General features: G+C 43.2%; 1 protein-coding gene across 8 annotated transcripts in view; it reads right to left on the bottom strand.

The window, feature by feature from the left end:
• Positions 1 to 1,038: 1,038 nt before the first annotated feature.
• The window catches only part of nlgn1 (neuroligin 1), a 224,612-nt gene continuing 213,827 nt past the window's right edge, over positions 1,039 to 11,823 (bottom strand). For all 8 annotated transcript variants that reach the window (XM_015360880.2, XM_015360881.2, XM_069197422.1 and 5 more), the window contains 2 exons: positions 10,893 to 11,682; positions 1,039 to 10,202 (listed from right to left, as the gene is read on the bottom strand). In XM_015360880.2, the coding sequence (XP_015216366.1) occupies positions 9,374 to 10,202; positions 10,893 to 11,682 (1,619 nt within the window). In that variant the 3' untranslated portion in view covers positions 1,039 to 9,373. The remainder of the gene's footprint in view (positions 10,203 to 10,892; positions 11,683 to 11,823) is intronic.

The raw sequence follows: 11,823 nt of genomic DNA, 5'->3' as shown, positions 1-11,823 counted from the left end.
TTAAGCAGATTTTATATTACTTTTAGTACAGTACAAGATATCTTGATTTTTACAGTGAGTCTTAGTAACAGTGACAGTCCTGTTATAGTATGGTCCTGGAGAGCTATAGGGTTTGCAGGTCTGACATCAAACTTGACCTTGAGCTGCTGATTGAAGACGGATGTGAAAGCTGAGGGTCTGGGACTCTCCTGTTTCAGAAACCTCTCGTCTGAAATGCTGAGTGAACAAAAGCATCCAACATGTTTTAAAGGAAGTCCACTCACACACACAGGGGTCGTTCCCAAGGATAGCTAAAGCCATCTACTTTACGTACCTCGATGGACTGTCAAACTCACCAGAAACACACATTTCCCTGCATGTCACTAAAAACTCTTTTTTACTGCATTTGCACGGAATCGTTTCTGTATCTATTGTTTTTTCCACAACTGTATTTAAAATCACTATATATTTCATCTTTATAGTACTGTAAGTGCATCGCTAATGAACTTCAGTAATGGCAGTGGTAACATGAAGGTGTGGATTTTACAAGGCCTCTGAGCTGCTCAGGTCTCCCCAGGAGAATCTGGCTTTGTCCAAAGGGACACGATCCTTTATGCTGCACTGAACAGGGATTTCTGCTGGAAGAGCAGGATCCCCTCATTGTTTTAATTGCTGCACCTGAGCATCAGTATTTCATTTTACCTTTGGTAACTGTTTGCATTCAGTTATTGGATGTGAGAAAGAACGCTGTCTTATAATGGCAAATGGAAAAAAAAGATTGCTTTTCAGTCGAGAAAATAAGTATTTAATTTGTGTCTTATTAAAAAAATTGCATTGAATAAAAACCTTTACCCTAAAAGAACTGCTGTCCTACTAAGAAAAACCAAGCGACTGAGTACATTAATAGAACACCGTTTTAAAGACAGAGTATCTCCAGGAACATGGACACCAGCCTGCCTGGGAGAGCCTCATCCACATCTGTAGGAATCCAGGTTTCATCACAGTGTGGAGAGCCTGCAGGGGTCTTGACTTCCGAAAAGAGTAAAGACAGCAGCCAAAGCAAGTTAAAAAATATGATCATATTTATTAATGATATTAAAAACTCTCATGAAAGTGGATGTCCAAACACAAACTGAGTCACTGAAGGCAAAACAGTCCTTACACAGAAAGAAAATGAGGGTTGTTCTGTCTTTCATTTCAAAATGATAGAGAAAATAAGCAGAAAACAAAATAACAATAACAATGTTTAAAATATAGCCAGCAGACAACTTTTCCAAACTCTAGGAATACTTACTGTACTTGTTATGAAACTATATTCACATTCTGACTCCCTTTAAAAGGGGGAAAGCATCTCTTGTGTTTTAAACAATTTTCTGCTGAGCTTTTATTAGTAATCAACTGTTCAGACCAAAACAGGTAACTAGCTCTTTACTGTTCATTTAAATATTTTTTTTCTGATTTATGTCAGAAACATGCTAAGACTTGAGCCCGGCACATGAGTTCTTGTGTTTTTATATTTTATATTTGTGTCTGAGATCAAATGGCTTTGGATATGGACAGGACGTTCTATTAGTTTCACAAAATATGAAGCTACACTATATAAAACAATGTAATTCACCCATTTGTATTCATAAAACATAGCTTAAATACACAGCAATTATTTAAGGCTAGAACATATGCTTGCAAAAATATCTTGGGGATAAAGAAAGCACATAGATCAAACATTTTTTTTGTAAATGACGACTAGTTTCTAGAAAATAAAGTGTTTGATGTTTCAAAACTCAGTGTAATGGGATACAGCAGACTATTATCAAACAGGATGTCAACAGGCCTCTGACAGTAACCACTGAGCCCTCAGTCAGAAACTCACTGTGTTCCTTTCTCGTACAGCTTCAACACTAAACTAACACCATGTCTGTAAATCTAAAGTCATCTGTCTTTGGAACTATTTAAATTTATCACCAGCTGGTAGAAAACTCAACAATATGCGCAACATGCTACCGGGTGGATTTCAGTCAATGTGATCTAAGAGAAGTCACTCAATTTGCAGTTATATAATCCAGCTGTCACTCTGGAAACTGAAGCAAGCACTGTGGTTGGTCAGGCAAGTTGCCAGCTGTTCACATCCTGGACAGACATGAGCATTGGGGCCCTTGAAACATTAGAAATCATTGTGCCACCGCACAGACCCTTTCAGAGTTTTCAATAATCAGTCTTGTTCAGACTTGGAATCACTGTGCCAGAGTGGGATTAGAGTCATCAGATCAGAGTTCTGATGGGGATGGCTTTTCCTTTCTCTATATTAGATTTAGGGAATTTTATGTAGGAAAAAACATAACAATCCCTTATAAATTCAAGAATTCTCTTTAGAGTTTCCAGATGGGTCAAACACAAAACTCCAAGGCATCATACAGTATGTAGGATGCACAGTTTATGGTCAACTTTTGTGACATTGGACCATATTTTATATGATATATACAAATAACCTTGGCCACAGTGTCAATAGTGTCAATAGAACATAATTCTGTTAGGAATAATTTAATAGCACAAGAAAAGAAGTCTCTTTTCTATGACTTCCATTGGCTCTGTTTATTGCTTAGGCCTTTTCTGGGATAAAGTCTACATGCGGTGGTATGAATGGATGCATTTCAAGACCTTTTTTGTTGAAGCAGTGAATGATATGTGCATTTACTGTAACATTCCTCAGCAAGCACATGAAAATGCCCCCAAATAATTAAATAAAACAAAAAAGATAGTTTTACAGGCCCTGCCCTCCCAAAACACAACTGCAAAAACACTGTATACTCCACATGTGCAGTTCAGACTAACCTAAAAAGGCCCAAATTCCATAGTCATATACATGTACAGCAGTGGCTGAAAAGGTTTTGACATAAACCATGATTCAGGGAGGAAATGTGTCTGAATGTCTAATCAAGTATAAAACTGTCACTATTGAGAATCTCGCAAAGGTTTGGTCAGATGAAAGCAATTAGGACGTTTTTTCGGCAGAGGAACAGCAATACAGTATATTCACCCCTCAAGCAATTTAACTGGGATTATATCAGACTTCCTCGTGGACCGATCCCAGTTCCTTGAGGTGGTGTCAGGAAGGGGAAAAAACAGACACTGCACTGCCACTTTGTGAGGGGGAACCCCAGCACAGCCACAAACACCCCAGACGACACCTGTGTGCCTCGTCACGAATGCCTTCCACATGTCCCTCCTTCTGCAGTGCAATTCCTACACAGCCTAGCTGGGAAAGGTCTGCAAGGAAGCTGGATTCCTTTTCCACATGGCTTGTCTAGCCCCCTGACTTAAATCTTGTGAATCAGCTGCTGGCAATCACAAATAAAAGTGTTAGGTAACAGCAGTGATCTTCAAAGACAGAAGCGCAAACGAAACTGACTGAGAATTGGAGCGCCACCACAGAGCAGCTTGTGGACACGATGCCCTGAAGGGTCTTAGCAAAATGTCAAGCAGGAAGTCCTGCAAAAACATTAAATCTGGCTTTACTGCCAATAAAAAACAGCCCGAATTGTTTCCGAAATATCTAACATACAGTATGACCTAGCATACACAATTATACAGTAGGTCGTGAAATATATGTGATATGTACTGTAATTTTGTGGAAAAAAGAAACCATATGAAAAGAAGGAAATGATGATTTACAGATTTTCTCATTACAAACCCTGAAGACTAACAAAAGCACAGCAGTGAGGTGCAGACTAATCCAATTATTTTGGAACACATTTTGACCAAGTAAAATAAAATAATGTAAGTTGCTTACAGTAGAACAATAAAAATAAAAAAATAGAGAGAGAGCAATATGGTACTGGAAAATTAAAAATGCTAATTACCTTAAACAAATACTGTAGCACAGAAGTAGAACATTTTACAAGCATCAATATCTGTCAAAACACATGAAAGCCAGTGTAATTCCAAGTTGCGTGGTTTAGCTAAATAAAAAAACAGAATTAAACTCTTCTCCTTCTTTTCAAATGTACAGTCTTCAAAGCTGTATTAAAATGCAAACAGTTTGCATTTTATCCTTACAGATATTCTTAAAGCTGAAGAGAATCAAGCAGTATGAATGACCACAGGCTGGCTAAAAGAAGCCTGAGCCTAAAAACTCAATTTCAGAAACTTGTGTTTTTGTTGACGGTGTATTTGTGTGGAACAAAGGCCTTTTATTACAGCTCTAAAGACCATAGCTGTCTACCCAGTTTTATGCTGTCGACATTAACATTCTGTTTAAATTTGGCACGTTGTATGATACCCTATAAAATGCAGCAGCAAAAATGATGGGATACCATTAATACTATATTAGTAGGCTGTAAAACATTATTCACAGAAAATTCACAGAAATTGCACCAACTGGCATTTAAATAAATGCTCAAAGAACGGCAGGGATTGTTTTGTATTCATTCTCATCGGGCCTGCTAGAAGTGAGAGATTGGCTTGGCAATAATGTTACATTTGTTCCCAATAAATATTTTCCTAGTTCACATGCTTGCTTCCTCCATCTCTTTAACACTGTTGTTCTGCTCCCCGGACCAGTGGCGCGAGGGAGAAGACAAATTCGCGGGGCCGAGGCAGAATTCTCACATGGCCTGCTGCGGTCTAGGAGAGTCTTCTGGGGTTTGTTTAGCCCCAGCATTTGATAAACTCAGTGGCTCAGCTACAGAATGAAATGGGTCAAAATTACCATTTATTTCAGATCTCTGTATAGCTTGCAGGATAGTGTCCTTGACAAACAAGGTTGGCCTGCCCTGACTGAGAAATGAAATCTAAGGGTCATCCTGTCTAAAGCTGTCAGAGAGGCAGTCTGGCAGCATCGTTTTAACCTCCTCTCTCCCAGCAGCTGAAATGCCCCGAAGACTACTGTGCCATTTCTTTCCGACTCTCGCGACTGAACACATGAAGCTGTGGATTACAAACAAGAATGAGAAGTTTGATTTTGCCATTTCTCATCTGGCAATAGCCAATGATCATATTATTCTCCTATGCCAACAACACAGAATTAGACCAACAGCATGGGAGTCCATTAGGAACCACAGGACTGGCAATTTGTTCTAAACGTGAACGTATTGAAAGGACTGCCTAATGCATTAATCTTGTACTCTTTTAAGAATGGAATTGTTGTTGATTTTTAATTATAATGCATTTTTGAACATTTTAAGCCTTTCAAAAATACCTTATTTTTTATTGATTGTATGTAGAATAACTATAATTCTACAAGACCTTCAACCTGCATATTACAAATCAGTTTGAATGCTGAAATTAAAAAAGTAGTTTTAAACATGCGAGTTCTCCTTTTCCTACTAGAAAAACACATCCAAAACCTGCAAAATTCTGCTTATTTAGATTTCTTCCTTTGTTGTTTCTTGCTGGTTGTTATCTGTGGGACACGTACTATAACTGCAGTGCTACCAGATTAGAAGGGATCTAACAAAATGTACAAAATGCCACATCAGAGACAAAATACGCAGCTCACTTCTCTAAAAGATAACCAAGTAAAATTGAGCACAATGTGTGAGCACCTTTCTTTGCAGATAAACACTAAATGAAATCAAAATTGTCACCAGACGGAATGCCAGTATTCTGAATTAAAGAGCAAGAGAAGCACTTTTCTATGGAGGCCAGATTCAGGCTCATCAGACCCTCATCAGTGGACCCTGCTGAATTAGCTTGCATGCTGTTTAACTACAGCAACAAATGGCTAAGATACCACTTGCTGAGCAACGATCTGATGTAGAGAGGTTCTGACCAGTATAATGTATGGGTCCTGTATGAAACAGACAACAAATAATGATGCCTGTTAAAAAGAAATGGCACTTTGCATTACACTTCTTCACAATGTATTCCGCTGACTTTTTTTAACCCTGTCCAGGTAAGCTCCTAGCAACACATCTGGTCGACCACCTTAACGACCAGGGAGCAGTCTGACCTGTACTGTAACACTATAGCGCACAGCTGCCCCTGCTGAACATCTTCTATCTCCTAATGCTATTCTGGGCACTACAGTTAAGAAGGAACATTACAGTCATTCTGCATATTAATTCCTTTATTAATTAAAAAAGAAGCAGCACGGGAAATGCTTTGGGACAGATGTAGAATATGTTCATAATATTCATTAGTTGTTCCAGCGATCCCTGATCATTTGTCAGCAGGTGTCTTGTTCTGCAGTTATAAGTACTACGCTGTGACAGGATTGACCCTGGCCTGTCCAGGGGCAGACGGGATTTTTCTTGTGCTGTAAAGAACATTTACAATGTGTCCGATAAGTGAAACCATTCTAAATAACCTACTGTACATTTCATCAGTATCTAATAAATACTGTACTACCACAAGTGGCTGCTGGACTACTGCTTTCAAATCCACACAGGAATCAGAAGTTAAATATTCACATTTAGACACTCCCTGAAAAGCTCATTTTTCTTCCTGCGTTAGAGCTTCATCAGCCCACACACACATGTACTGTATGACCAGCAGAAAAGCGAAAGAGCTTTGATGTTAACAGTTCTGCGGGGCATTCAAGGTCACTGCAGATCTGAACCACGTGTGCTTTTATCCCTGCAGCAGAACGCGCCCACTTTAAATTCTGAAGCTTCCTGGTCCTACAGCCCAGCAGGGGGAGGTTTAATTTCCCCCCACTTGCCGCTGACAAGGAAGGGTTACTGGGAGGAACTTCGATGGGCCTCCAAGAGGCGGAAACATGCAGGAGATATGCACTCCTTTGGCCTGTGTTGGTATTGGTGGGCCAGCGTGAAGCTCCTCCCTTTGGGGCTGAATATAAAAGCCGGTACAGTGACGACGGGGTTATACGCTGCACAACATGCTTTCGTATGCGAAGTTAGACTGGGACCCCCAACACTTGAGGTCCACTTGATCTTTTAGCAAGAACCGGGGCGTCCATCCCAGCATCATGGCTACATCCTGCTTGGGAACAAGTAATAGGTTTATTCCATGCTGAAAAGAGAAGAAAGAAAACAACGTTTCGGCCATGGACCCTTCTTCAGGTGTTCTTTCGGCTTTCAGCATTCATTCAGCCTTTTGGTTCCTTCTGCCTTCTTTCGGCTCCACGGCCGGAACGTTGCATTTTCTTCCTTCTCTTTTCCGCATGGAATAAACCTACTGTATTACTCGTTCCTTTGCAGCCTACGCACGCTGACGCAGCTCCCCACCTTAACTACTACATTCTGCTTGAACTGGCTGCAGTCTGTGTCCTGCACCACCCCTGGAAAACCAGATCTTCATGACAGTGGGACCTCTGAGTTAGACCAAGGTTATATAAAATCATCTACACTTTGGTAAATAAGCTTAAGATATCTGTAAGTAGATACAAAAAAAATAATGATTTTTCCTCCAACCATGGCTATGGTTTGTTATGTCTAGAGGACACGTTGCCGTTCGTCATGCTCACAACACCATCTGGCAGAGTGAAGCAGCACTCTGATAGCACAAGGGCAGAGCAGACAGAGCTGTCACACAGGTGTGCAGGACACAGGGATGACCTTGAATGGCCTGGGTCCAGGGAGATGGGACTTCTGGCAATGCGTTTTCAGCACACAGACTTTACGGAAAGTAAAAACTAAAGTCTAAGTACTGCATCCTGTATACTGTATGCATGGGCACAAAACAAACCTATTGCAGGGTCACTCAGACTCAACCTGCAACCCTGATAATGCAATCCATTGCTGTACTTTTATAAAACCAGCGAGGCTAATTACTATTTTAATCCTGCTAATTAATAATTTAGTCATTAAGGAGCTGGTTCTGTCATCAAGTGGAAAAGAAGTCGCGCAATATGAGTTTTCATGCTCACACGCATGTTAAGAGAGGTTAACCAGGAAAAGGGAATATTAGCATTTTTACTTTGTGTGAGAACTCTGGGAATCCTATGACAGCTGGACTAGTAAAGGGAACTGACTCTGCACCACACAAATATCCACAGACATCTGCTGCGAGACCAGCCATTACCTTCCTATAGCTGGTCCTAGGACTTCAGTCTGAAATTCTAGCTATAGGTTAGGAACAATTTCCCAGTTTGTGGTGTCTGTGCTGTAACCCTTCTGTTACAGTATATTAAAAAAAACAGAAACACGAATCTTAATTTAGATGTTAGGGAACATGCCTTATGAGAATTTATTGCAACCAATCAAATACTCAAGTGGCATGTTTATTGATTTCCTGCATAAACAAAATATCTGCTGTATAAAAGGACAGAAACTCCGGAGGAAATGACTTCTCTGTGATCATGGTGATGGTGGTGACAGGCTAAAAAGGGGATCAGAAAACCAAGGATGGAAAATTGCAGATAACACTGACAAAAGAGAGATAAATGAAAGATTCCCTCATTTGGGATTTATAACAGCGAGTCTTCACCACTATTAAAAAGTTGTACCAACACACATTGTACAAAACTAGTCTTTTTTAACCATGTTCACTGTAGCTATTGTGTACGTACTGTAATTACTGTAGTTCCTGCCCCCCTCCTCCCAGCCCGGACCCCTGCCCCTGCTCTTGCGCATTACTCCATGGGCCACAGCCCGTCAGAGAAGTACGTCTTCAAACAAATTCCAATGGGGATGAAAATTATTTTAATTACAACTTAATCAGCAGAACAGCCACCAAGCAGATAAATTGTCATGCGCAATCGTGCTAAAAATATCCAGGTCCCCTGTCCGCCAGCTCTTGGTATAGACAGCACTTATGTGATGAAGCTGTATCTGCCAGAGTGCCATTATCCCCTTTTCTTCCACTGGCAGATCGCAGAATCGGTGCCCATCAGGGCATTAACAGCATTGGTGCTTTGTCTACATATCTAGATATGTAAATAGGTTCTATACAATAAAACTGTTCCAAAAAAATAAACGGATGAAAAGAATCCAAGACATCTCTCGAATGTCTCCCTTGTGCATAATATTTGTGAAACGGTTGTCTTTTTCCCGTGCTTGAAATCCTTCCCTTGCAGGCGTTAACATATGCCCAAGTTCTGGGCGTGGCGGCTCCTCTTGTCTTCAGAAATGAGTCGTTTGCGCTTCAAAGCCGCCAGTGGGACATTTCCCTTTTCCTTCGGTCGAGGAACTCCGCCCCTCTTCTTTTTCTCCTTCCCTTCTGCAGAATTTGAGATTCCCCCCTCGGACGACTGCATCGGAACAACCGCGCCGAGACCACTCAAGTGTGAACCAGCTCTGGGAAAGCTGAGCTCGGTTTGTCAAGATACCAGAAAAACAAAACGTATCCTTCAGTTTCTTTGTTTGCTTTTTTTTACAAAAAAATTACATTTTCCCTTTCAGCCTCAGCAGTACCAGACTCACCGTGACGACTACTCAGGAGGAGGAGGAAAAGTTTTTTGAATCGTTTTTTTTTTGTCTCATGAATTGTTCCCTGGCTATACCCTGGTGGTGGAGTGTGAGTGGGGGTGGGGGTGAGGCAGGGTGCTGTTCTGGCCACCACTGAAGGTATTAAAGGAGTGCAGGGGCTGGAGCCCCGGTATGGTGTTGGGGATCATGGTGATGGTGTTGGGGGTCATTAGCGGAATATCGTCCGGCGACCGTCTCATGGCCAGCGTGTAGTCTGGGGGGCAGGCAGTTCTCAGAACCACCTCGTGGGCATGCATGGAGTCACATTCATGGTCGAGGTCTGTGTGCTTCATCTGCAGGGACATGATCTCCTCCTCCTGCGTGTGGGCCAGGTCGTTGGCGGTGTTGCGCTGCGGGCTGCACCTCCGGTGCACGTCGTGCTTCCTCTTGTCCTTCTTGTAGTACAGGGCGGCGAAGGCCAAGATGTTTAGGAAGAGCAGGGAGGCCCCCACTGCGATGGTGACGCTCAGCTCCGTGGAGTAATCCCGCTGGTCCTCCAGAAACGGACCCGTCTCCTGGTTCTGGCTCTCCTGGTTCTCCGTGGGGAAAGGGGTGGTCACGGGCCGCTTGGTGATGACGGGGATCTTGTTGGAGGTCCGGGGTGTCACCTCGGGAGGTGGGACCTTGGTGGTTGTGGAAATGATCTGGGTGACCTCGTTCAGGCTGTGCAGGTGGGGGACGAGCTCCAGCCAAAGGTTGACCTTGTTGGCTCTGTAGTGCTCCTTCACTCGGGGCTTCAGGCCGATGTGGAGGTACAGCTGGTCTTTCTGGCTATACCTGGTCCAGGCAACCTCTTCAAATCGGTTGGGCTTGGTGTGAATGAACTTTGTGTCCTGAGGAACTGGCTGGTTGGGATCGCTGAGAGGAGATAAAAGAGGTTTTATGTTAGCAAAACGTGTCTAACAAGCAAAACCTAACAACCTTCTTTCCATTACCAGATATCCCTCTGTTGTTTTTGTCATTTTGAAGAGTACTGTACATAGAATTAGGGGAGAAGATAGAATACTTTAATCACTTTCACCACAGTCTGACAGCATCATCAAGTCACCCTTACTGGTTATAAAGCCACTTGATATGACACCTGTGTGAATAGTGCCCCTTCGGGATTACCTTTTCTGGGAAAGTAAAAGAGCAATTTTACCCCTTCCTTGTATAATAAAGAGCTGTCCACACAGGCATGGTGTTGCAAGACAGGAAAAAAGATCTTAACGTCACAGTAAAGTGCAAACATGACACACATTTCACATTACATTAGAAAAAAAAGCAACTTGCTACAGACACAAACTGTTTTTATGCACAGTATATGCAGCGTTTTAAATCCATTGTTCATCCTTGGTTTTGACTCATTTAAATATCTTAAAAACAATCCATTTGCATCCACATTAGATAACCCACATTAAGGGTAATTATAACTGTCTGCTTTAATTGCATCAGTGAAAGTAGCACAAAGAAACTGCTTACTTGATACCCATTTTACACCTTTCAGCAAACGTATTGGAACAGATACGGTGAGGTGAGGTCAGTCAAATAGGCTGGCTGGCTACTTACCCGGTCTTGGCGAAGTTAGTCCAGTAGGTCATCACCACCGCACTCAGCATGACGTCGTTCTTGGAGAAGTTGCAGGGGAAGAGCTCTGTCGGGCCGATCATGGGCAGCCCGAACACGTAGGGGATCTCGTCCCCGTGGGAGGCGTCTGCCCAGGCGGGCACCTGCTCCGTCTGGCAATGGTGGTAGAAGGCGTAGAAGTAGGTAGGAGACCCAAAGCTGGAGTGGAGGTCCGCAGTGGCCACCGCTGGCGCCACCCACTGGTGGTCGGTGAATAAGGCCAGCAGGGTCTTCCTCCTGGTTTCGGGGTTGTGCCTGTCGGCCCAGTCCGTGTACATGAACTTGATGGTCTCCCTCAGAATGTCCTTCCCCTCCGGGTAGCCGTACAAGTCGTCGACGAAGCTAGAGACGGCGTAGTCGAAATCGTTGGCCTGCACCCCATTCTCGTTGTCCACTATGAGCTCCACGAACTTTAACCCCTCGCCCTGGTTGACCCCCAGCATGATGTCGTAGTTGAGGAACTCCCCCTGTTCCATCAGGATCTGGGGGTCATCGGGGATCACGTCCCCGTCGATCACCGGCCCGAAGGCTATGTGGTATCTGGCTGGCTGGATGTCCTGGTCCACCAGTTCCTTGTAGTGCTTCTTCTGGAGGCACTCCACCAGCTCCACTGTGTCCTGCAGGTTGCAGCCCACCTTCCTGGCCAGCATGCGGGCATACTTGGCCGGCTGGAAACTGACCGCCCAGCTGGAGAGAGCCGTGCCACTCTGCGCAATCGCCCGCTGGAAAAGTCCTGCAGCCGGGAAACAAGCAGAAAAACATGTCTGAAGCAGCATGCAGAGCCCTTTGTGTCGTGTTCAAGTCCAGACAATGAGGTGGGCTGGTGGGGGAACACTGTCCATCATGGTCATGCGGTGATGGGACCTCAGGACTT

Source organism: Lepisosteus oculatus, chromosome 13 (assembly GCF_040954835.1).
Source record: "Lepisosteus oculatus isolate fLepOcu1 chromosome 13, fLepOcu1.hap2, whole genome shotgun sequence".
NCBI lineage: Eukaryota > Metazoa > Chordata > Actinopteri > Semionotiformes > Lepisosteidae > Lepisosteus > Lepisosteus oculatus.
Note: the sequence above shows the minus strand (reverse complement) of the source record. Positions and strands in the feature narration are given on the sequence as shown.